At 34.8% G+C, this 27,668-nt stretch overlaps 1 protein-coding gene and 1 non-coding gene across 2 annotated transcripts in view; one reads left to right on the top strand and one right to left on the bottom strand.

Annotated features, from left to right (window-relative positions):
• The window catches only part of UBE2K (ubiquitin conjugating enzyme E2 K), a 71,757-nt gene that overhangs the window by 11,638 nt on the left and 32,451 nt on the right, over window positions 1-27,668 (bottom strand). Inside the window, exons 2-4 of the mRNA XM_068543081.1 lie at window positions 23,928-24,021; window positions 19,664-19,722; window positions 10,071-10,153 (exon numbers count right to left, since the gene is read on the bottom strand). Coding sequence (XP_068399182.1) covers window positions 10,071-10,153; window positions 19,664-19,722; window positions 23,928-24,021 — 236 coding nt within the window. The remainder of the gene's footprint in view (window positions 1-10,070; window positions 10,154-19,663; window positions 19,723-23,927; window positions 24,022-27,668) is intronic.
• On the top strand, window positions 16,456-16,581 carry LOC137764497 (U6atac minor spliceosomal RNA). The gene has a single exon (XR_011074000.1). It is a non-coding gene; the product is annotated as a U6atac minor spliceosomal RNA (small nuclear RNA).

Below are 27,668 nucleotides of genomic sequence, written 5' to 3' on the forward strand. Positions count from 1 at the left end.
TTCACTGCTGTGGAACAGACTATAAAGAAAAAAGAATGAAAAGAAATGAAGACAGCCTAAGAGACCTCGAGGACAACATTAAACACAACAACATTTGCATTATAGGGGGCCCAGAAGGAGAAGAGAGAGAGAAAGGATCCAAGAAAACATTTGAAGAGATAATAGTCGAAAACTTCCCTAACATCGGAAAGGAAACAGCCACCCAAGTCCAGGAAGCACGGAGAGTGTCATACAAGATAAACAAAAGGAGAAACACACCAAGACACATATTAAGCAAACTGGCAAAAATTAAAGACAAAGAAAAATTATTGAAAGCAGCAAGGGAAAAATGACAAATAACATACAAGGGAACTCCCATAAGGTTAACAGTTGATTTCTCAGCAGAAACAATACAACAAGCCAGAAGGGAGTGGCATGATATACTTAAAGTGATGAAAGGGAAGAGCCAACAACCAAGATTACTCTACCCGGCAAGGATCTCATTCAGATTCGATGGAGAAATCAAAAGCTTTGAGACAGACAAGCAAAAGCCATGAGAATTCAGCACCACGAAACCAGCTCTACAACAAATGCTAAAGGAAATTCTCTAAGGAGGAAACACGAGAGAAGAAAAGGACCTACAAAAACAAACCCAAAGCAATTAAGAAAATGGTCATAGGAACATACATATCGATAATTACCTTAAACATGAATGGATTAAAAGCTCCAACCAAAAGACACAGGCTTGCTGAATGGATACAAAAACAAGACCCATATATATGCTGTCTACAAGAGACCCACTTCAGACCTAGGGACACATACAGACTGAAAGTGAGGGGATGGAAAAAGATATTCCATGTCAATGGAAATCAAAAGAAAGCTGGAGTAGCAATACTCACATCAGATAAAATAGACTTTAAAATAAAGAATGTTACAAGAGACAAGGAATGACACTACATAATGATCAAGGGATCAATCCAAGAAGAAGATATAACAATTGTAAATATATATGCACCCAACATAGGAGCACCTCAATACAAGGCAACTGCTAACAGCTATAAAAGAGGAAATCGACAGTAACACAGTAATAGTGGGGGACTTTAACACCTCACTTACACCAACGGACAGATCATCCAAACAGAAAATAAATAAGGAAACAGAAGCTTTAAATGACGCAACAGACCAGATAGACTTAATTTATACTTATAGGACATTCCATCCAAAAACAGCAGATTTCACTTTCTTCTCACGTGCGCACGGAACATTCTCCGGGATAGATCACATCTTGGGTCACAAATCAAACCTCAGTAAATTTAAAAATTTGAAATCGTATCAAGCATCTTTTCTGACCACAACGCTATGAGATTAGGAATGAATTACACGGAAAAAAACGTAAAAAAACCACAAATACATGAAGGCTAAACAATACGCTACTAAATAACCAAGAGATCACTGAAGAAATCAAAGATGAAATCAAAAAATACCTAGAGACAAATGACAATGAAAACACGACGATCCAAAACCTATGGGATGCAGCAAAAGCAGTCCTAAGAGGGAAGTTTATAGCTATACAAGCCTACTTCAAGAAACAAGAAAAATCTCAAATAAACAATCTAAACTTACACCTAAAGGAACGAGAGAAAGAAGAACAAACAAAACCCAAAGTTTGCAGAAGGAAAGAAATCATAAAGATCAGAGCAGAAATAAATAAAATAGAAACAAAGAAAACAATAGCAAAGATTAATAAAACTAAAAGCTGGTTCTGTGAGCAGATAAAACAAAATTGATAAACCATTAGCCAGACTCATCAAGAAAAAGAGGAAGAGGACTCAAATCAATAAAATTAGAAATGAAAAAGGAGAAGTTACAACAGACACTGCAGAAATACAAAGCACCCTAAAAGACTACTACAAGCAACTCTATGCCAATAAAATGGACAACCTGGAAGAAACTGACCAATTCTTAGAAAGGTATAATCTTCCAAGACTGAACCAGGAAGAAATAGAAAATATGAACAGACCAATCACAAGTAATGGAATTGAAACTGTGATTAAAAATCTTTCAACAAATAGAAGTCCAGGACCAGATGGCTTCACAGGTGAATTCTATCAAACATTTAAAGAAGAGCCAACACCCATCCTTCTCAAACTCTCCCAAAAAACTGCAGAGGAAGGAACACTCCCAAACTCATTCTATGAGGCCACCATCAACCTGATACCAAAACCAGACAAAGATACTACAAAAAAAGAAAATTACAGACCAATATCACTGATGAATATAGATGCAAAAATCCTCAACAAAATACTAGCAAACAGAATCCAACAACCCATTAAAAGGATCATACACCACGATCAAGTGGGATTTATCCCAGGGATGCAAGGATTCTTCAATACATGCAAATCAATCAATGTGATACACCATATTAAGAAACTGAAGGAGAAAAACCATCTCAATAGATGCAGAAAAAGCTTTGGATAAAATTCAACACCCATTATGATAAAAACTCTCCAGAAACTGGGCACAGAGGGAACCTACCTCAACATAATAAAGGCCATATACGACAAACCCATAGCAAACATCATTCTCAATGGTGAAAAACTGAAAGCATTTCCTCCAAGATCAGGAACAAGACAAGGATGTCCACTCTCACCACCATTATTCAACATAGTTTTGGACGTCCTAGCCACGGCAATCAGAGAAGAAAAAGAACTAAAAGGAATACAAATTGGAAAAGAAGAAGTAAAACTGTCACTGTTTGCAGATGACATGATACCATACATAGAGAATCCTAAAGATGCCACCAGAAAACTACTAGACCTAATCAATGAATCTGGTAAAGCTGCAGGATACAAAATTAATGCACAGAAATCTCTTGCATTCCTGTACACTAATGATGAAAAATCTGAAAGAGAAATTAAGGAAACACTCCCATTTACCATTGCAACAAAAAGAATAAAATACCTAGGAATAAACCTACCTAGGGAGACAAAAGACCTGTATGCAGAAAACTATAAGACACTGATGAAAGAAATTAAAGATGATACCAACAGATGGAGAGATAGACCATGTTCTTGGATTGGAAGAATCAACATTGTGAAAATGACTCTACTACCCAAAGCAATCTACAGATTCAATGCAATCCCTATCAAATTACTAATGGCATTTTTTACGGAACTACAAAAAAAAAATCTTAAAATTTGTATGGAGGCACAAAAGACCCTGAATAGCCAAAGCAGTCTTGAGGGAAAAAAACGGAGCGGGAGGAATCAGACTCCCTGACTTCAGACTATACTACAAAGCTACAGTAATCAAGACAATATGGTACTGGCACAAAAACAGAAACATAGATCAATGGAACAAGATAGAAAGCCCAGAGATAAACCCACACACCTACAGTCAACTAATCTATGACAAAGGGGGCAAGGATATACAATGGAGAAAAGACAGTCTCTTCAATAAGTGGTGCTGGGAAAACTGGACAGCTACATGTAAAAGAATGAAATTAGAACACTCCCTAACACCATACACAAAAATAAACTCAAAATGGATTCGAGACCTAAATGTAAGACTGGACACTATAAAACTCGTAGAGGAAAACATAGGAAGAACACTCTCTGACATAAATCACAGCAAGATCTTTTCTGATCCACCTCCTAGAGTAATGGAAATAAAAACAAAAATAAACAAATGGGACCTAATGAAACTTCAAAGATTTTGCACAGCAAAGGAAACCATAAACAAGACAAAAAGACAACCCTCAGAATGGGAGAAAATATCTGTAAACGAATCAATGGACAAAGGATTAATCTCCAAAATATATAAACAGCTCATGCAGCTCAATATTAAAGAAACAAACAACCCATTCCAAAAATGGGCAGAAGACCTAAATAGACATTTCTCCAGAGAAGACCTACAGATGGCCAAGAAGCACATGAAAAGATGCTCAACATCACTAATTGTTAGAGAAATGCAAATCAAAACTACAATGAGCTATCACCTCACACCAGTTAGAATGGGCATCATCAGAAAATCTACAAACAAATGCTGGAGAGGGTGTGGAGAAAAGGGAACCCTCTTGCACTGTTGGTGGGAATGTAAATTGATACAGCCACTATGGAGAACAGTATGGAGGTTCCTTAAAAAACTAAAAATAGGATTACCATATGATCCAGCAATCCCACTTCTGGGCATATACCCAGAGAAAACCATAATTCAAAAAGACAGATGCATCCCAATGTTCACTGCAGCACTATTTACAACAGCCAGGTCATGGAAGCAACCTAAATGCCCATCGACAGACGAATGGATAAAGATGTGGTACATATATACAATGGAATATTACTCAGCCATAAAAAGGAACGAAATTGGGTCATTTGTTGAGACGTGGATGGATCTAGAGACTGTCATACAGAGTGAAGTCAGAAAGAGAAAACAAATATCGTATATTAACGTATGTATGTGGAACCTAGAAAAACGGTACAGATGAACCGGTTTGCAGGGAAGAAGTTGAGACACAGATGTAGAGAACAAACGTATGGACACCAAGGGGGGGTAACCACGGGGGGGTGGGGATGGTGGTGTGATGAACTGGGCGATTGGGATTGACATGTATACACTGATGTGTATAAAACTGATGACTAATAAGAACCTGCTGTATAGAAAAATAAATAAAATTCAAAAAAAAAAGAAGAGCTTTGGCACAAGAAGAGAAAATAATATTCTTCTTCAAAAGTAAAAAAACATAAAAAAAGAAAAAGGAGGAAGCCCCCAATTTCTCCTAACATTATCATTTTTTTTTAATTTGCCAAAAATGTTGGATACATGTATATCTATAACTGATTCACTTTGCTGTACACCTGAAACACAACACTGTAAATCAATTATACGCCAATAAATTTAAAAATAAATAAATAAATAAAATAAAATAAAATAGATAGCTAGTGCAAAGCAGCCGCATACATAGCACAGGGAGATCAGCTAAGTGCTTTGTGACCACCTAGAGGGGTGGGATAGGGAGGGTGGGAGGGAGACGCAAGAGGGAGGAGATATGGGGATATATGTACATGTATAGCTGATTCACTCTGTTATAAAGCAGAAACTAACAGCATTGTGTAAAGAAATTATACTCCAATAAAGATGTTAAAACAAATAAATAAATAAAGCTACTGTGATAGAAAAAAAAACAAACAACTTAATGAGCTCTCAGAAAAGTGAAGTTGGACCTTTGCCATGCCTTATACCTTATATAAAAATTAACTCAACACAGGGAACTATACTCAATATCTTGTAATAACTTTTAATGGAAAAAAATCGGAAAAAGAATATACACATATATATGTATAACTGAATCACTTTGCTGTACACTTGAAACTAACACTACATTGTAAATTAACTATTCTTCAATTTTTAAAAAATCAGAAAAAAAATTAACTCAAAATGGATCAAGGACCTAAACGTAAGACTAATTTTTTTGCAGGGGGGCTGCGCCACATGGCTTGTGGGATCTTATTTCCCCAACCAGGGCCCCGGCAGTGCAAGCGCAGAGTTCTAACCACTGGACCTCTAGGGAATTCCCAAGACTAAACTTATTATTAAACTCTTAGAAGAAAACATAGGGTGAAAGCTCCACAACACGGCAGTTGGCCATGATTTCTTGGATATCAAAGGACAGGCAAAAGCCCAGGCAACGAAAGAAAAAAATAGAGAAACTGGTCTATAACTACATCAAAATTAAAAACTCCTGTGCAAAGAAAAAAAAATTTTTTTAAATCTTCCTAGGCAGAGAATACAGTCAACAGAGTGAAAGTCAATAGAGGGGAAGAATAGAATACAGTCACAGAATGGGGAGAAAATATTTACAAATCATAGATCTTACAAGGGAGTTAATATCTGAAATATATAAAGAACTCCTTCAACTCAACAAAAAAAAACAAACCTGACAAAGAAAGGACTTAAACAAGCATTTCTCCAAAGATGATATACCAGTAGCCGATAAGCACATGAAAAGATGCTTAACATCACTAATCATTAGGAAAATGTAAATGAAACAATGAGATACCACCTCACATCCATTAGGACAGCTACTGTCAAAAAACGGAAAATAACGGTGGTGAGGATGTGTAACTGGAATCCTGTGCACTGTTGGTGGGAATGAAAAGGGACAGTTTATTCTCAAAACTGAAGGAAAAATCTAGAGCTGTAACTTTAGATTCAATTCATAACAATCTCAATGAGCAAAGTTTTAAGTCTTCTGTATGCATGAAAACTTTCATAATAAATGCAATTGAGGTATTCATAAACCATTAAGAAAAAAGAAACCTAAATGAAAAGTTTTTAAAAGCTGAACACAAGATCAATGGCAAACAATGACCATGTTTTCATAATTAGCTGTAATAAAATTAACATTAAAACAAAACTTATTCTTTTGGCCCTAAATACTATAGAAACTATAACATCTTTGATGGTATAAAGAAATGTGTACATTTTTTGACTGCTCTACATAAATTTTAAAATCTAAACTTGGTAATGTGAAAAAATATACAAACGAAAATACAACTTTCTATTCCATTTATTTTGCTTTTCACAAACTACTGATTAAATTCATACTACATTAATATTTTTAGCATTTAATGTGTAAAATTAGCATAAATCTATTAAAAACAAATCCTAACAGGCAAACAGAAGTCTGAAATTTCAAAATGTGTTAGCTAATTTTAATTAATCAGTGGATACAAATAAGTGAGTACTTTATAAATCTATCTTCAGTAAATTAATTTTGCTCAGATCTCAAAAATCAATAAGCACAGTTAATATATGGACTAGGTGGGGCCTTTAATATGTAGAGTAAGCACTGAATTGTGTGTATTGTTGACTAACTTGTCTGTTAAGGATCTTCCAGAAAACCATTAATAAATAATCTATGTTCATTCGAAACACTGAATGCTACTTAAAAATAATGGCAGCTTTTTTGTTATATTTTTTTAAGGTATAATCAGAGTAAAATGCTTGACAGCTAGATGAATTTTTATACATGTATACACCTGTGGTAACCACCATCTAGATCAAAATACATAGTACTTCAGTACTTCCAGCACTCAGAAAGCCTCACTCTTGCCCCTGTTATTCACGACCCTACCTACCCACCACTGTCTTAGTTTCTATCACCCAAAATTAGCTTTGACTCATGTTGAATTTCATGAAATCATACAGTACGTACTCCTTTGTGTCTGGCTGTTGCCACTCAACATGTCTATGAGAATCATCCATGTTGTGTCAACATGTCTTTTTTTTTTTTTTTTTTTTTTTTTTACTGCTATGTAGTGCTCCATTGCATGATTATAGCATTATATATCCATTCTCTTGCTTATAGACATTTGGGTGACTTGCAGTTTGAATAAATCTGCTATGAATATTCTTGTACAAGTCTTTTGGTGGACATAGGCACTCATTTCTCTCAGATTTCTCTTGGATATATACCTAGGAGTAGAACTGCTGTGCCATAGTGAAGGTATATACTTATTTAGCTTTGGCAGATACTGCTGGTTGAGTGGCTGAACCACATTCTTACCAGCAATGCATGAGAACCATTTACAAGTGTGTAGTGGTATCTAATTGTGATTTGAATTTGCATTTCCCTGATGACTAATGGTGCTGAGCACAGCTTATCAACCATACAGATATTCTCTTAATGCCTGTTTGTGTGTTTTGGAAGAGCAGTATCAATGAATGCAATTTTTGTGTGTTGTCATTTTCTTCCCCAGGTAAACAGACACCTTTAGTCATAAGAAGTGTCAGCAGAAAAACATCAGAAGATGGTTTCCACACAGGGTAAGTTACAAAGTTAAGAAATAACCCATACTATCATAAGTTGTTAAATATTAAAGGTAAATCACCATCCACATGTATTAATAAAGACCAAGGTTAACAAACTGTTTTCTAAGATAACTGTTCCAAATTAGCCTAAACATTGACATTTAGATATCCACTGAATGTCAATTTACTTCAATAAAAGCGGGGGGGGGGGGAGGCTGACAGACCCATGGATATCCAATCTCACCTATTTTATCTGATGTCTCTGATATCTTTTATTATTTCAATGATATAGATATGAAAAGACTAAATTCAGCTATTTGACCTGCCTTAGGAAATAGGCATAGCTGATAAAAAGTGTTCTGATACAAAAATTCAAATTCTCTGTCTCTATATACACCATAATCTTTCAACTATTTATAGGAAGATAATCAGGTGGTAGTACTGCTGGTTTAACTCTGAGCAAATAGAGAAGACAGTGGAAAATTTTAGTGTGGAGTTTTGTTTTCAAAGGGGTGGAGGTTTCATTCCGTCTGGTGAGAATAGCCTGAGTAAAGTCAGAAGCAGAAGGACAGGCTACTGTAACCGTCCAGGCAAGAGGCAATGCAACTTTGGACCAAGGTAGTAGTAATGAACTGCTGCTAAAATGTTGGCGGTTTCAACAACAGGATTTGCAGATTTCTCTGGTATAAAGGTACCAGAGAAAGAAGAAACAAGCAGCACAATGAAGTTTTGGCCTTAGCAACTGCAAGGACGTAGCTGCCAAAACTTACATGGGGAAGAAGTAAGTTTTGGGTTGGGGAAATAGTTCAGTTTCCAACATGTTTAAGTTTGAGATGTCCATTACATATTCAAGTATAGATATTAAACAGGCAGCAGGACATGAGTCTGGAGTTCAGAAAACGTGAGTTGCTAGTATATAAACAGTGAAGTTATGAAATCAGATGAGCTCACCAAGGAAGTGAGTATAGATGGAAAAAAGCATTCTTAGCCCTGAGGTATTCTCATATACAAAGCTCCAGGAGATGAGGGAGGAACTAGTTGAGAAGTCAAGGAGAGGGAAAAGGAAGGGGAGAACAGAAGAACTGATGTCCTAGAAACCAAGTGAAAAAAAGGACAATGTCTCTAATACTGCAAATTTTCATTAATATCACTGAACAACAGAGCTATAAGGGGTCTTCGAGATGACTTTACAGATAAAAACATGGAGGCATAGAAATTCAATAAATTGTGAAAAGTCACAAATCAAAAGAATGACAGAAGATAAAGTTAGGTCTAGTTCACAATGTTCAATGTTTAACAGTATGGAATACAGATCAAGAAACTGGATCCCAAGAGATGATCTACTGAGGGAGAGGCTTTACTCAGGTGTGCCATCAGAATGGAAAAACAAAACAAAACCAGCAACTCTTGTCTGTTTATTCAATTACTAAATATACCAAGTGACCCATATGCTAAATGCTGTCATCCTGTTTCAGCTTATTCAGGTTCATTTCTTTCCCTTTCTTAACAAATCAAACGCATAACTTATTGTTTTCTTCCACCCCAATGTCTTTTTATATCTCTTGTCTTGGTTGTTCAATCCATACTGTTAGAATATGCCAGGCTCTAATCTAAGCCAAATACATAAAACAACTCATTTACTCTTCTCAACAGCCCTATGAAATAGGTATTAACCCCCAATTTTTTCAGATAAGGAAACGAAGGCAAAAGACCAGGTAATTTACTCAAGACCACAAAAATGAGTAAATGGCAGAGCCACGATTTTAACCTAGTGGTTAAACACTATACTGCTAAGATAAAATCAGACAAAACATGTGAAAGCACTGTACAAATGACGATACCACCTACAAAGGCACTTCTTAGAATCTTAGAACCTTAATCGCACTCAATTAACACAACTTTTAACGTTTTTGTTGTCTACATTCCATCCAAGTCAGAGCTGATTACTACAATACTTAAATTATTTTTGTCTTTCACAAATATCTTTCTGAGATAGCAAAAAATCAAATTTACCAAAACAACAAATATAATCCAAGATTTTTCAAGATGGAAAGCTAGCATCTGACATTACCTAATAAATCACTATTTAAATATAGATTCCAATTTCAACTGTAACATATTTTCTCTTATGTACTTAAGAGACTTCATCTAGTTTTAAAATTACTGCCAAATAAAAGTATAATATATGCTTATGTTTTGAGGCAAGTACACATTTAACACTCTAAACAGTCTTAGAATTCATATGAGAGAGGGTTGAAGGTGAATTCAACATCTCTTACCATTGATCTTTCAGGATATCCAAACAAATAGCCCCTGTGACGGAACTAATATTAGGATGCCATATTTTAGTGATAAACCGGACCTAGAATATAAAGCACATTTGAGTTTTAAAGTACAGAAGTAAAACATATATAGTTTAAGTAGAACTATAAGAAAATGAAATCCTCAAGCTAAAAAAAATGCTCATACTTACATCATTTTGCCTAAGTGAAGGGAAGGGTGTAGGAGACAAAGCATTCAGTGAGCCAAATGCTATCAATGACATACATTCTTTTTAAACCTTTTAATAAATGCTCAAAGAAACCCAACAATTAACTAGGTGTTTATAAATTACCTAGCATAGTGTTAGATGCTATGAGAAATTTAACATGGACTAAGATCAATTCAGGTAGATAAAGTAGTACAGAAAATCAAAATATAGATAGTAGATGGCAATTTTTTTAGAGTGAAGGGTGTAGAATAGGTTTGAAGGAAAAAGTAAGCAAAATCGGTACACGGAAACAGAAGTAGAAAGTGACTATAAGATTACTCCTGATTTTTTTGTAGCACTTTTTTTCTTAAATACTTTAAAAAATTTTTTGACAAATATTTTGACAAATATTTAAAGGCCTACTATTATTTGCCAGGCACTGAGGCTTAGAGTTTAAGAAATTTACCCAATATCAAGTAAGTAGCTCACAACAGAAGATACAAACTCACACAATCTAATTTCAGATTCTGAGTGTACTTATTTAAGCATGAAAGAATAAGAAATCAACAATGTGAAAATGCTAACTCTATCACATCACCTTGAAATGAAATCTAGTTCATCAGCTCTTACTTATGAGCTTTTGGAGGAGGAACAGGAGGAGGAGGAGGAGGAGGATTATATCTGACACATATATATGATAGTCATCTAAATCAAAATTCTTTAACATTTAACAGATTAATTACTATGAACCAAGCTATGTTCTAGTACCTTGCAAAACTTAACTCATCAATATATGCTCTGTGATGAATTGGGAGATTGGGATTGACATTATACACTAATATGTATAAAATGGATAACTAATAAGAACCCACTGTATAAAAAAATAAATAAAATAAAATTCAAAAAAAAATATATGCTCCAAATGTAAGCTATTTATGAAAAGAAGCTAAAAGATTTATCATGCTTCCACTTCTCTCCTTGTGACTTGTCTAAACTATCTGTTCTTAATTCCTCACATATTCACTCACTAACTTACACGCCATCTGAAAAAGCACTTCCAGTCACCAATGACTTCAAAACACCTAAAACTAATGGGGACTTTCCACTCCTTGATCCTTTTTAATTCTTAAAATAACCTTACTGCTCTCAATGATATCTACTTCTTTCCATCCACAGAACACCATGTCTTTAAAGGAGACTATCATTCTTTACCTGGGTTACTGTACAGTTTACTGATTTTACTGCCTTCAGTTTTCTTCCCTCCAATCCATTCTCCACACTGAAACCAGAGAGCCCTTTAAAACAAACCTGATTAATGTCACTATTCTACTTAAGGCCCTTTAACGACTTCTCATTCCCTTTATGTAAGCCCACACTCTTAAACTGATTCTAGCCTCGCTCTCAAATCTCACATCTACCCTACATTCAATACAAGTGCTCAACAAGTCATATTTAAAAAAAAAAAAAAATTTTTTCTTTTTGCCTCAGGGCCTTCATACATTTCTTCTTTCAATAACACACCTCGGCTTCCCGGGTGGCACAGTGGTTGAGAATCCACCTGCCAATGCAGGGGACACAGGTTCAATCCCTGGTCCAGGAAGATCCCACATGCCGCGGAGCAACTAAGCTCGTGTGCCACAACTACTGAGCCTGTGCTCTAGAGCCCGTGAGCCACAACTACTGAGCCCACGTGCCACAACTACTGAAGCCCGCACGCCTAGAGCCCGTGCTCCACAACGAGAGAAGCCACCGCAATGAGAAGCCCGCACACCGCAATGAAGAGTAGCCCCCGCTCGCCGCAAATAGAGAAAGCCCGCGCGCAGCAACGAAGACCCAACACAGCCAAAAATAAATAAAGTAAATAAATTTATTAAAAAAAAAAAAAAAACCTCGATATCCTCTTCTCCTGGCTAACTCCTACTTATCATTTAAGTTTCAGCTTCCATAATCACTTCTTCCTGACCTGTCCCATAGCACCCTGTACTTTTCCTATGTCACAGTACTTGATCACACTTCTATCATCTCTTTCTTATTTGCCTGGTTTTCTCTAAAATGCATGGTGTCTATCCTGTTTAGTAGAGCATTCCAAGCATCTAAAGTGCCTCACACTGAATGAATGTGCAATAATATCTATATATATATATATTTTTTTTTGGTTTGTTTGTTTTAATATTTTGGCGACGCCACATGGCATGTGGCATCTTAGTTCCCCAACTAGGGATTGAACCGTGCCCCCTGCATTGGAAATGCAGAGTCTTAACCACTGGACCACCAGGGAAGTCCCGAGGAAAACAGAATTTTAAATTACTACTGAAGATGTCAGAAGGTTTACAATTTAGGCAGATGATCTAAGGATGTGTGAATTGTAGCTTGCTTTTTAAAGAAGAATCTTCAATACATGATTCTCTGTAGACTCTACGTGAAAAACAAATATGCTTATATGCAGGACCAAGGAAATTATTAAACTATTTCTTTGTACTACAATCTACAGTTAGAAATAAATAACTTTGAATTTGCAGATAATCTAATAGAGAAATTAATTTTCAAGAGGCCACTCCATTATCTACCAGTACAGATGTAAGTAACTGTGCTATAAGTAGTTCTTTGTGTGGTTTTACACTCTTTTATCTATTCCTCTCTGTCATTCTTTATCATCAACTATCTCCTTTCTTAGATTTTTCACTGCTTTCTCAACTCCTAATATTACCAATGGTAACCACATATACCCCATCATTCTACGCTCAATTCATATCCACTGTATTCATCACTTTCTCCCAGAGTACTACCATCCCCGACCTATAGCAACAAAAACGTACAAAGAACTTGGAAGGGCTGAAGTATAAAAGTAACGATACAAAGACATTTATTATGACCTACCTGAGTCATACTTGACTGATTACAAAACAAATATGGGATGGTTTACAGTACTAAAATACTTACATGAATAACAATTCAAGTTTCCTTATTTTCACAAATGAAACTAATACTAGCACTGTCTGGGTAACTTGACAACACTCATTAGCTTTGAGGAGCACTCAAAGAATTTAGAAACAAAAATCTTAACACTATGTACACAGTGTTACCAGACTGAAACAAAGGAAGGGGACTATTTTTAGTTATTTATATTGGTACACCATCATCAGTAATCTTATCTCCTCCCACAGGATGCAGCCTATATTTATGCACTCTTCAGTTCAACAAATATTTTACCTTCCACCTCATGGTAGATGTGAGCTCTATTTTCATCAGGAATTTCCAGTTTCAAGCTTGGAACTCAAGGAAGTTACAATATTAAACCTGTTTTAACTAACTTATTGTACAAAAGAAAATGCTATTTTATTTTAAATATGCATGTGCAGAAGGGAAGACTCATAGAAGGCTATTAGCATTGGTATTTATACTCAATTTCATATATAAAAGTACTTAGGGCTTCCCTGGTGGCGCAGTGGTTGAGAGTCTGCCTGCTAATGCAGGGGATGTGGGTTCGAGCCCTGGTCTGGGAAGATCCCACATGCCGCGGAGCGGCTGGGCCTGTGAGCCACAACTGCTGAGCCTGCGCGTCTGGAGCCTGTGCTCCGTAACAAGAGAGGCCGCGATGGTGAGAGGGCGCGCACCGCAATGAAGAGTGGCCCCCGCTTGCCGCAACTGGAGGAAGCCCTCGCACAGAAATGAAGACCCAACACAGCCAAAATAAATAAATAAATAAATAATAATTAAAGGTGCTAATAATTAAAAAAAAAAAAAAATCTTTAAAAAAAAAAGTACTTATAACACAACACAAAGGAAAAAGAAGAAATTTCACAACCTAATCTCCAATAATAAGTTCGACAAATCACTGAGCTAGAGTTTTCCTAATTTAATGCGTTTTTCATTAATAGAATATTATTACAACTTACTTTAAAAATAAAGTATGCGGGCTTCCCTGGTGGCGCAGTGGTTAAGAATCTGCCTGCCAATGCAGGGGACACGGGTTCGAGCCCTGGTCCGGGAAGATCCAACATGCCGCGGACCAACTAAGCCTGTGTGCCGCAACTACTGAGCCTGCGCTCTAGAGCCCACGAGCCACAACTACTGAGCCCACGTGCCTGGAGTCCATGCTCTGCAACAAGAGAAGCCACCACAATGAGAAGCCCATGCACCACAACAAAGAGTAGCCCCCACTCGCCACAACTAGAGAAAGTCCACGTGCAGCAACAAAGACTCAATGCAGCCAAAAATAAATAAAGAAAATAAAATAAATTTTAAAAATAAATAAATAAATAAAGTATGCATTGAATCAAACTTCTTCTATGCTATACTCAGCTAATTCAAAGACACATCTTCTCTGTTCAGAAGTAAACCTTTTGCTCTTCAGGTCAATAGTTTACTGCAGAGTAATAAACAAAAAATACTCTAACCATGTTAAGATAAAATGTAGGTTTTCAATCGGGTGCAATTTTAGCTGTACAGTAGTGAGAATATGACAGTTAACTTCAATACTTTTACCTCAGAAGGCTTAAAATTAAACCTGAGGCTACATATTAAACATATGTGAACATAATTATGTAAGAAATTTACACAAATATTCCCCACTCTTTCCATCATTTATCTACCAACCAGTAAAAATTCAAATCTAATATAGTAAATATCTAGAACATATTTATCAACATTAACTAGCATCTACTCCAAAGCTTACTACCATAAATGGGAGGAGTACCATATTTAAAAGAATACTAAATTCCAAGTATAACTAACTGGTAGAAGCCAGAGGGAGACAAATGTGGGTTGACTGAAGGAAGACCTTTCTAAATCTTGAAGTTACCTCAACATGGTATGGCTGGAATTAAGACAGTAGTGGCCTGAAGAGCAACATGAACTAGTAGCAAAAACATCAGACAGACCTCAGTTCTTATGTTTTTAGCCCATTTTTCTTGCTTTTCTGAAAAAGGTGGGAGAAGGAAGTGTTAATAAAAGTGTTTTCAAAGATTAAATGAAATAATGTATCAAGTACCTAAAACAGAACTAGAACTATGCAATCACTTTGGATTTACATTTATAGACTACAGAGGGAAATAAACACTTTTATTGAGACAATAATTTGCCCCCATTTAAAGTGCACAACTTCATGGTGGTTAGTATATTCACAGTTGTGCAACCATCACCAAAATCTAATTTATGACCATTTCAACACCTCAAAAAGAAACTACAGGGACTTCCCTGGGGGTCCAGTAGTTAAGACTCCACACTCCCAATGCAGGGAGCCCAGGTTTGACCCCCGGTCAGGGAACCAGATCCTGCAGGCCGCAACTAAGACCCGGCGCAGCAAAAATAATTATTTATTTATTTATTTATTTAAAAAAAAAAAGAAAAAAAGAAGAAAAGAAAAAAAACTGGGCTTCCCTGGTGGCACAGTGGTTAAGAATCCACCTGCCAATGCAGGGGACACAGGTTTGAGCCCTGGTCCGGGAAGATCCCACATGTCGTGGAGCAACTAAGTCTGTGCGCCACAGCTACTGAGCCTGCGAACCACAACTACTGAGCCCGTGCGCTACAACTACTGAAGCCCACGCACCTAGAGACCGTGCTCCACAACAAGAGAAGCCACCGCAATGAGAAGCCCGCGCACCACAACGAAGAGTAGCCCCCGCTCACCACAACTACAGAAAGCCTGCTCACAGCAACGAAGATCCAACACAGTGAAAAATGAATAAATAAAATAAATTAAAAAATAAAATAAAATAAAAAATAAAAATAAACTAACTGTATTTCTATAAACTGTAAATAAACAATTTGAAAATGAATTAATTTAAAAAAAAAAAAAAGAAACTACATAACCAACAGCAGTCACTCCCCATTCCTCCACACTCCTCCAGCCCTAGGCAACCACCAGTCTACTTTTTTTCACTGTGATTTGCCTCTTCTAACGTTCATATAAATGAAATCATACAATGTGTGGCTTTTTGTGCCTGGCTTTTTCATTTAGCATGATGTTTTGAAAGTTCATCTATTTTGTACACATATCAGCACTTTTATCAATTTTATAACGAAATGTGGTATGGATATACCACATTTAATTTTTCCATTCAGTTGATGGACATTTAGGGCACTTCCATTTTTTGGCAGTTATGAATAGTGCTGGTATGAACATTTGTGTGCAAGTTGTGTGGACACGTTTTCGTTTCTATTGAGTAGATATCTAGAAGTAGAACTGCTATGTGTTGTATGAAAGGAGAGAAGGTTAGCACTGCCCTTGACAAGGATGGAAGAAGCTCTCGGGCCTGACAACATGCATATGGTTAAGGCACTGCCACCTATTTTGTGGCATCTAACCATTTTTTTTTTCAATAAAAAATAAATTAAAAAAAGAAATAAGTGTTGTAGAAGTAGAACTGCTAGGTCATAAGGTAACTCTATGTTTACCATTTTGACCAAGATATTTTCCAAAGCAGCTCCAACACTTTACATTCCTACCAGTAATGTATGAGAATTTCAAATTAAAGAGGAAATTTAAGCATCAATGCTACTGTATTTTACAATGTTGCAGAGGGAAGCCAACAGACTACTTCAAGAAGGGCCTCTTAGGGTGGTAGTCATTGGTTAATGCTAGCTAATATTTACAGCATGCTTAGTCTGTGCCGGCACTGTTCTAAGTATTGTATTTCACTGAATCTCAGGTACCATCAATTATTCAATACACCGTTATTTTATGTACCTTGAGAAAGAAAAAAACTCTGCCAATTAAGTTATAACATCTCATCCATTGAAAGATATATCCTGATTTCAGAGATGTTAAAAATATGAAAAAATATTTCGTAGAATTATTGAAATATTGTTTTTTAAATGGATGACTCCTTTAATCTTCATAATCCTTTCAAAGGATTTTACAAATGAGGAAACACACAGTGGTTAGATAGCTTGCCTAAAATCAAGAAGCCAGTTAAATGCCAGAAGTAAGATTTGAACTGTGGTTGATTATTTTTGTTCTTGGTAGAGTCATATTCACCGTTTCAGAGATTTTGCCCTTACTCCTTCCTCATTAGAATCAAGAAGTAGAGCACAGTGGGCCTTACAGGATCTAGTTTCTATTTAACCTCTAAGCCTCAGTCCCTCATTTATTAAGACTTGTTATGAAGACTTTCAGGAAAGGCATATAAAATTCCTAGCACAAAATAAGTGACAACTGCTACTATCATTATTTAATAGTAAAAATATAGTGGTTGAAAGCAGTCTCTCTTGAGATCTTTTCTTTCTTCCCTCCTTATTTCCATTAAAATTTTTGTAGGCTTTGAGGTCATCCTTATCTCGAAACATTTTAAAATCCTCTTTTCTTAAATTTACAGTATTCTACAATTAAAGTAACCTCAAGTGACTATTACTCATTCTAATGATAACACTGACAACCAAGATTACCTAGTGGAGGGTAACTAGGGTAAGGATGAAAATTAAGTCACAAATGTTAAGATGAAAGCTTAATAGTGGTCATCTCTAAGTGGTCATACTGAAAAAAAAAATGTTTTTTTTTAAATTCTTCACTATTCAAATTTCTACAACAAGCACAAACTACTTTTATAAAAGGCAAAAAAAAAAAAAAATCAACCAGGCTTAAAAGGTAGAAACCACCAAAATGTCCATCGATGGTTAAAGGGATAAACAAAATGTGGCGGGTATGTACAAGGGAATACTATTAAGCCTTAAAAAGGAATGACATGCTGACACAACTTATAATATGGACGAACCTTAAAGATATTATGCTAAGTGAAATAAGCCAGGTACAGAAGGACAAAAATCGTATGATTCCACTTAAATGAGGTACCTAGGGTAGGAAAAATTCATAGAGAAAAAGTATAACAGTGGTTACCAGCGTGGAATACCAGGGAGTTATTGTTTAGTAGGGAAGATGAAAACGTTCTGCAAATGGATGGTGGTGATACATGCAAAACAATGTGAATGTGCTTAGTGCCACTAGACTGCACACTTAAAAATGGTTAAAATAGTAAATTTTATGTTATGTATACTTTACCACAATTTAAAAACATCAACCAGGCTTATCAGAAAATAGATACACATAAACAACAGAATAACAGGCACCTCAAACTGGTAGGTGACTCAACTTCACCCTGGAACTTCCACTGCTGTGTCTATTCTTAAATGGGGGACAACCAGTAGGCTGAATGAATGAATTCTGGAACATTTTCTGAGTGACTACTATCATACGCTCAAGGGACGCTATACTTTCAGGAGCCATAGAAAATACAAAGGTGTATTAAGCCATGGTCTTTGACCTCAGGAGCACAAAAGCTAGTGAAAGATACATATCCCCAAATAATACAATACATTAATTGGTACTGTAACTGTGGTGGTACTATATAAATTATATAAAATGCTATTGGGAGTAGAGGGAGAAACATTTTGACAGGCACAGCGTAATGGAGAAAGTGATACTATACCTAGACCTCAAAAGAAAAGTAGAATTTTAAATGATAGGGACAATGGTTCAAGTGAAAATGACAGGAAAGTGTGAAAGAATAAGCATTAACCTACAAACAGCAAGTAATCTAGGCTGGAAAAAGAGACCCATATTGTGGGTGAGGGCAGCATAAGATTAGGATGGAAAAGAAGACTAAGGTCAGGTTAAAGGAGCTTTTAAATGCCCAGCTAAGGAGTTCAGACTATTAACAAGGAAAGAAAAGAAACATGATCAAAACTGCACTTCAGGAAGATTTATAGAACAGCAGTGCAAAGAATGAATAGTATGGCAAAGATGAAAGGGTGATTAAATACTAGGCAAAACAGGCGAAGTAATAAAGCTGAATGCCTAAACTAAAAATGGTGATGATAGCAAAAGTAAAGACATAAAGGGAGCAGTTCAGTCAAAAAATAAGTTTAGGTTAGTTCCCCTTGTTATACACAATCCTAGATTATTCTGTTTCCTCTTTTAACATTCATCACAGTTGCAATGATTTGTTCATTTTTTTCCCCCTACTAGAACATGAGCTCCATAAAAGCAAGGACAGCAGTGTAAGTCTTACTTATTGCTATATTGGCACACAAAGTACTCAAATAATTGTTGAATAAATTCAGAGTACTCTCTTCCCTAAAAAATATACTTCTCTGAGGCAAATAAGAACTTGTATAAGGATTCTCTAAATTTGGGAACACTACAAGTTTTTCCAGACCTAGAATTTAAGCGATTGTCAGATACACATCCTATTCCTGTCTAAAGCTATTACTAGCTGCCTCTGAGTAAGCTTACTTTTCATTCTAATTCCAGAAGCAAACCATCTGTCATTACCTGACATCTTGTCCATGCTAAATTTACACAGTAAACAACTAAAAAAATTGTAATTTTAATAAACACTAAAGTACATATTAATTAAACAAGCCATGAAATATAGTTCATGCACAAAAACAGGCTTACAATACCTTAGGGGGATTAAATGGATATGTTTCTGGTATCTTAATCTCTAGTTGATATCTTCCTCCTAAAAAATGGCGAAAACAGAAAGTTAACAATGCTGCTCACCTCAAATATGTAAAGCCAAATATAGTGATAGAACTTTCCAAAACATATACTATTTTATAGTCAATTACAACAGATTCATTTTAAAGCTAAAACCCAAAAAGGAAATAAACAAAAGCACTAGTTTTTAATTTAAAGGTTATTTAAAGCATACAGAATACCCATTTTAAACAACTGATATTAGTTTATCAGTGAATAACTGGAGAGATGGATGAATACATTAAATCCACAGATGATCCAATGCCAAAGACTTCACTGGAACAATTACGCAGCACAGGTTCCATCTCCTTTTGTTTCCTTTAGTCCACACTGATAAGAGTTGCTAAATAACAGGAAAAAATGGAAAGAAAAAAGGAAAAGAAGAAAAAAAGAAAGAAGGTAGGGAAGTATAAAGGCATAAATGGTACAGAGAAAAAGGATACACAGATTACGCCAAAAACTGAAAAATCTACTTCTAGCTGGTTCTCTCAAATGCAAAAATGTCCCAAAGTTTTAATCTGGGACATTAAATTAAATGACACTTCTTGTTAAAATTTAAAAAACAAAATTCAACAGTAAGACAAGAGGCAGGAATAAAGACAAAAACCTAGTCTCTTCCTGTAAATGGGTATACAAAGAGACTGTTCTAACCAGTAACATAAAAACAGTAGGCAACATTCCATTTTGGTCTGAAGTTATCTTGAGCAACTAGCAGCTAAATAAGTATTTTTTTTTCAAGTTTATCTAGCTTCCCATAACTAGGATATTAAAGGGGGAGGATAACTGCCTCTCAGGAAACTCTGAAGGGGGAATCTTGCAATGGATGGCAGACTGGATTTGAATCCTAACTCTACGGAACCTTCCAATTCTAAGATTTTATGATCCATTACCAAAGAATATTTATCATTCCAAAATACAGCAAATAAAACTGTGCTAGTGAAATATTTATATATGAAACTATGCCTGGGATTTGCTTCAAAATAATCAAGGGATGAATTACATCAAAGACTGGCCATGAAGTGATAGTTATTAAAGCTGGCTGATGAGTGCCTGGAGGTTTCTGCCTTCTGTATATATCGGAAATTTTCCATAATAAAAAGTAATAAAACAAAAACAGTAATTGTGCACTAGGAACACTACTGACTTCAAAATTCCGTACACTCAATTCTCAGTATATCCTGCCACTTCCTCCATTGTTAGGAACAGATGAATGTGGATCTAAGAAAAAAACAAAAGAGCAATTCACTTGGTACCACTTTCTTGAAGCCCTTTTGGTGCCAATTCTTCTTTTCTTCCTTATTCTTTTTAAAAGAATCCCATACTGACTGATGTACAAGTTGAACTAGATGCCTGAAGCACACAGAATACAGCAGCAGTGAAATATAAAGGAAAGAAGTCAAAAAAAAAAGAAACAAAAAAAGACAGGTAAGAGAAGAGTACCTCAAGAAATTTTTGTGTATACAGAGATAACTGTTTATATTGTTATAAATGCTAGCTTCAAATATAGGTGTAATAAATTTAGCCTGAGTAATGTGTACATTCTTCTTTTTCCTTCCTATGAATCTTACTTTTTTCATTAAATTCCAAATTACTGTCTCTATAACCTTTCATATAAAGTTTTTCCTTCTTTTTTTTTTTTTTTTTTAAGTTTTTCCTTCTTGAGTGTCCAAAACAATCTCTTAGGAGCAGTGTGAGAGCCCTGAAATACTATATAAATAATGCTGGACCCTAGAGTCCCCCAAATCCTATTTCTACTCCATATGCTATTAGTATGCTCTGTCTTGCACTATTTGACAACTTCAATATATAATCAATACAGCATTAACCACAGCATTATTTGATATATATCAGAGTAACACAACTAAGGGAGCTTTATGATAACTACATTATTATTATCATAACAGCTTTCACTATAAAACATTTACTTCTTGAAGAACAGCTTTTACTACTAAACATTTATAATCTTTAAATGGGGAAGGGATGAGATTTTTCAAAAAATACCAAGAATGATTCCATAAATTTAAAACAACTCTTAGGTACAAAGCCTCAAGAACTAAATTGTTCCTTTGCCACTGAGCCATTAAGGCAAAAGAAGAAAACAAGTACAATATGGTCATTTTAACTCAATCTGATTATTTTTAACACTACATAAAATAGCTACCTGATTTCTTAATGATGGTTATTAACAATTTAACATTCCACACGTAAACTTTTGCCCTGGCTATTGAGATAAAACAACAGCAACCAAAAAAATCCTCAAAAAAAATCCCTCAAAATTTAGCAAGAGTCCTGAGATAAATATTAGCAAAATATTTTACCCCTGTTTGTATTTCAAAAAAAAGTACCTAAGTTTATGCCCTCGAATGTGCTTTTCTTAAACAAAATGAACAACTTCAATAGTTTTATGATAAAAAGAATACAATTTAATCTGCTTCAAATATATACCCAAGAAGCATATTAAAACTAATCTTATCAAACATTAATGTCTCATTTAGTGGCAGCAGCAGACATAAGCACTTTAAAATGACCAAACTTGTTTCTAACTAATGAATGTGGTATAGTTATAATTTAATCATCCTACAAATAAGTGTGTATTGTCCAATTTTCTAAAAATTCATGTACCTTTATTAAGGGTTGCTAAGAAGGTAATAAACATTCTGCCTAGTTCAGGAGATCTCTTGTTTATAAATATCAATTTATTGGAAGAGCTCCATGGTGATAATGCTACTGCCCTACTATCTTTCAAAAATACATCTAAACAACCTAAAAAGTAATTCAAGAATATTTATAATGTATGCCTTCAAGAAGAAGCTTGTATATCATTACAAACAATATCTGCTGTTAAGGACGAACTTGATTTTTATATGATAACTAAAGATCTCTTCTCCATCTAACAACTGTCAAAAGGACTAAATGAATAGCATCCATGAAAGCATCCAGATGAGACCTGGCATACAGGAGGCACTCACAAAACAATATACAAAATTAAATAAGTCTAGAAATGGCTCATATGAACTATAAAACAGAAAATAAAATTTTGTCATTTAAGATTTGGTAGAATGTGCTAAAGACATTCTGGGGTGTTTAAAACTTAGAATGAAAAGAGAAAGTCTAGAACGTTGAATTTTTCTGAAAAATTTTGGGTAACTGTTCATTACAGAACTGTAGAACCACTACATTCAAAGGAGACATAACCACCACTTCCAATATTCAATCAATTCTGATTTATTCAAGAGCAGAAAGTGATTAGAAACACAGGCTTTGGAGTCAAAGGCTATTAGGACTCAAATCCCAGCTGTGCCGCTTAGATGTCTTAGCCAAGTTACTTAAACTTTCCTGAGCTTAAGTTTCTTCATCTATGAAACAGTGATAACCGTACTTACCTCATAAGATTTGTTATAAGGATTGAATGAGAAAATACACGTAAACCTCTGACAAGTAAGAACTCAATAAGTGCTACTACTACAAATTCCGTGACATGATTTCCATTAAACAAATATTTGAATGCTTATTATATGCAAGAATCTTGGTTATGCTATATAATCCAAATTTACAGTAACACTCACTACTGAAGATCTGCCTAATGAGGGAATAAAAAGCTATAAAGCTTCTTTCTGTATCTTACCACCCAATTCCATGGTCTAAAGTAGCTATAGACTTAGTTTGTAAACACAGAGTTCAGCAAAACTGCCTCCTTTCTATATGTCTTGAAACGATCACTCAAAGCTTTCCTGAATAAAGAAAATTAAATATTTCAAATACAGCCTGTATGAAGACATATGAGTAACTTACATGCTAAATGACAAACAGAGGAGAGAAGCTTTTCTTTAAAAATCAACACAAGTCAGAAATTTAAGGCAAGGTTTGTTTACAGATACCATATGAAGGGTAACTGAGAGTACATATAAGTTAAAGGCTTAACATGCTAGATGTTTTATACTGTTAGATTCTAACATAATATAACCTGTAACTTGGCTCTTTGGGAAAAGAAAAAAATTAGCTAAAATTCAGTAAGAAAAATCAGTCTAGATAAGTATCTAAATTTATTATTTAAAAACTGCTGTATATATCCTTAAGCCAAATGAAGTTACCTTTCACGTAGTTTATAAATGCTTGAGATTATTCTGATTTAATGTTTCGGACAAGTTCTAATACGCACAATATTTTGATACAGAAAAAAGTACTTGCCTTCATATGGTGTGTCTGGAGGTCCTGCTATTTCTCCTCTTAATTCTGTAAAATTCTCATCTACAAGATCTACTTTAATTTGATTTTTGCTCGTCTTAAAAATAAACAGAAAATAAATGTTAGTTATATCAGCAAGAAAAAAGCCTATTTTTATTAAAGTATTACCTATAAAAATTTTTGAAACACGCGCTTTCATAAGCTTATCTGCTCTAGTAAAAATAATAGTCTGCTTTTCTAGAACGTATTAGCCAATTTGAATATTTAAAACAAAAATACTAACAAATTTTAACTGCAATGTTTTTAATGACATAACACCACTTTGAACAACAGTACAATGTTTTGTTGACTTTACAGAATGTTTAGAGAAAACCAGCAGACACCTTTATTTTATATTTGCTGAGTTCATGTGTGTTAGGTCCAAAGTGATAATTCTATTCATCTGTAGATGAACTCTGCAATTCGATACCCCCGGGCTACATGGGTTCTAGCCCAAACAGAAAATTCAAGATCATTAAAAACTATTTAGACTATAAGCTCTCACTTAAATTTCTGCATGTTTAGGTTAACTGAAATACTACACCATCAGCCAGGATGATGAAAGCTCTAAGTGTCTAATTAATATCGTTTTCCACAATAATTCCTAAAGCCTAAATGCCTCAATAGAATCTTCTAATGCCTTCCTCAAACTGTTTTTCTGCTTAGTTTACTTCAATGGCAATTACTTACTTCTCAAAACAGATTTTTATATTTATCTACATCTACTTATTTTGTACTTTACACTTCTCAAAGTACTGTCATATCAATATTATCACTTCAATCTCTCAATAATCTTTAACAATCCATTCTCATAGTAAACAGTGATCATGATTCAGGAAACCCTCCAGTGGGATTCACTTTAACGCTCACAAGTACCTGCCTGCAAATGGGCTCTCCGCTTATATTATGTAACCTACCCCAGTATCTTACTGGTCTAGTCACCTAACACAATGATCCTCCCCTTTTCTCAATTTTTCAAAACATAAATCCTTAATATACAAAGCTTTCCTTTCATTTTTTGGTTAGGATTTTTATATTTATCTACATCTACTTATTTTGTACTTTACACTTCATACCTAAGTGACACATGTACTCTTATGAAAGAAAGCCCCACAAGATTTCAAAAGTAAATTTTTGCTTGAACCCACCTTCTTAAACTTGCTTACTGGATGGAACAGTGTAAGAATTATTGTTTTAAGGTCCTTGACTTCCTCCCCTCACCCCCAGGAGAAGATACCATCATTTTCACTTTCTCTGTAGTAAATAGTTTAGTACCGAATGTTAAGTACAGAAAAAATACATAATTTAAAACCCAAATTTTAAAGATTTCATGACTCCTAATTTATCTTATCTTTTAATAAGAACATAGGATTAAAAAACTTACTTTATGCATTTTAACTAGTACTGGTTTATTTCATAACCTTTTTCTACATTTGGGATTAAAGTATTTAATATTTTTCTGAAGATAATTTTACCCCCAAATTAAATTTAATTATAAATATGCATAATGGGGAACTTCTTCCTGTGCCCTAAAAAAATCATTATCATCCTTGGTATTTGCAGAAGAGGATGAAATGTACAATTTTAGTAATGGTAAAATACTTTTCCCAGTAAGCACAGGAATGAATAATGTTAAAATGAAAATCACAGGCACCAGACGTTCGTTCACTGACCAATTTAAGAAGCCAAAAGTGTAACTTACAGACATCTATTTTTCTCCCCTACGATTTCTAAGGGAAACAAGAGTAACCGAATCTTGCAAATCGTGAATGCTTTCAAAGTTCTCTATAAGGTTCCCACAATATCCCCTTCCCCAAAAGAAGTAAATAACCCTAAAATGGCAGGATACTAAAGGACACTTACTACACTGAAGTTTGGGGAAGGGTAGAAAGAAGTAACAAATTAGAAAAGCTGCCTTCTAGATTGCCCCCAACTGTTTGATTAGTAAAATGTTAAGTAAACAAATATTAATAAACATATATTACCTCTGTCCTCATTCCCCCAAAATTGTAATTCAGAGAAAAGTGAGTCTTTTTTTCACTCTAGGGAAAGAACACTATTCGTGTATGAAAAATTTACTAAAAAACTCAAGAAAATACAACCACCATGATGAATCCCATTATAAAGAAGTATTCTATGTTCAAGAGTAGGGTTTTTATCCACAGATAACCAAAGATAAAAAGAAAATGGAAAGTTAAAGACAGATTTTTCACAGCTTAATTTTTCCATCACGCAACAATTATCATTTATTACATCCATACTTTAATTCAAACATCCAGTATTTCCACAATCCAAAACTCCAACCCCACTGCCCACACAAAATAACTTAAAATCCCACTTTAAGACTCAAGAACCGTAAGGGGAAAAAATGGAAAACAGCAAAATGACAGACAGTATTTTAAAAAATCATGGCCTTGGGAGTCAGACAGATGTGAGGTGATTCCCAGTTCTGCCACTTATTTGTGATGTTAATTCAGGTAAGTCACCATCTAACTCTCAATTTTATTATTGTAAAATGAGAATACACCTCAGAATTAAATGAAAATTTCCTGGATAGAAGTAGCATAGTTACCATTCTCCTAACAATATTAATTGCAAAAACCTTTGATTTCAAAGCCCTATTTTATAAAATTTATTTCACAGGTCTGTTTCCAAACTAAGAATGGAAATTGTAATTTCTAAAAATAAATAAAATAATGTCTTTTCGATTTTAATGACTGCAACAACCAGGGAGGCTGAGGCTTTCGGATGAAACCTTGAATTGTTTTATCACTATACTATTCTTTCTGAGGACAGTTGGAAAGTTGCTTTACTATACTTTCTTCTCCCAACTTATCTAAACACACAGTGGGACCTCTGGTAGTCTTGATTTTTCTTACGTTTCCTTGTGGCTCCAATGCATTTCCAACACATAAAAGGAAAAGAGATGAACAAAAGCTACAGCTCCTAGTAAACAATTTTTCATTAAATATTTTATTAAGATATAACATGCATAAAGTATGCCAAACAGTACATAACGCTGAAGTTAATTTTGAAGTGGTAAATAAATGAACATTACTGCTAATAAGCAACAGTGCAAAATTTAAAGCAATTCTAGTAGATTCTCAAGGCCAAGTCTCTTGATGAACTGACATCATCATCATCACAAAATTCTTTCAAATAATTCCTGGGATCTACTACATGCCAGAAAGCAATCTCAACTGTCAGTGAAACAACTTAAGTGACAAAACTAAGTCCCTGCCCACTTGGAGCTTACATTCTCCTGGGAAAAACTAAAAATTGATAGATTTTATTGAGAAAGCACTAAGTATAAGCTACTGTTGTTTAACCTGTTTAAAACGTACTACCTATGTGACCTTGAGCAAGTTAACTAACCACTCCATACCTCAGTTTCATCCTCAGTCAATTGGGAATTATAATAGTACCTACCACATACAGTTCATGGGGGAATTTAATGAATACAGTATTAATGCCTACCAAATAGTAAATGCTGAATGTATAGTAGCCATTTTAACACTTCAATATATTGACCTTTGATAATGATGTTGGAGCAGAAAACTTCTACATAAAGCAAATATTATACTTTAAAGGAATAATTTATCACTTTAGCCTCTCTTCTATTTATTCTGGAAAAAGTTTTCTAAAATATAATTTAAATCCAAATTTCAGATAAGCAAATATAATTCTAAATGACCCCTAAAGTTA

Source organism: Eschrichtius robustus, chromosome 4, assembly GCF_028021215.1.
Source record: "Eschrichtius robustus isolate mEscRob2 chromosome 4, mEscRob2.pri, whole genome shotgun sequence".
NCBI lineage: Eukaryota > Metazoa > Chordata > Mammalia > Artiodactyla > Eschrichtiidae > Eschrichtius > Eschrichtius robustus.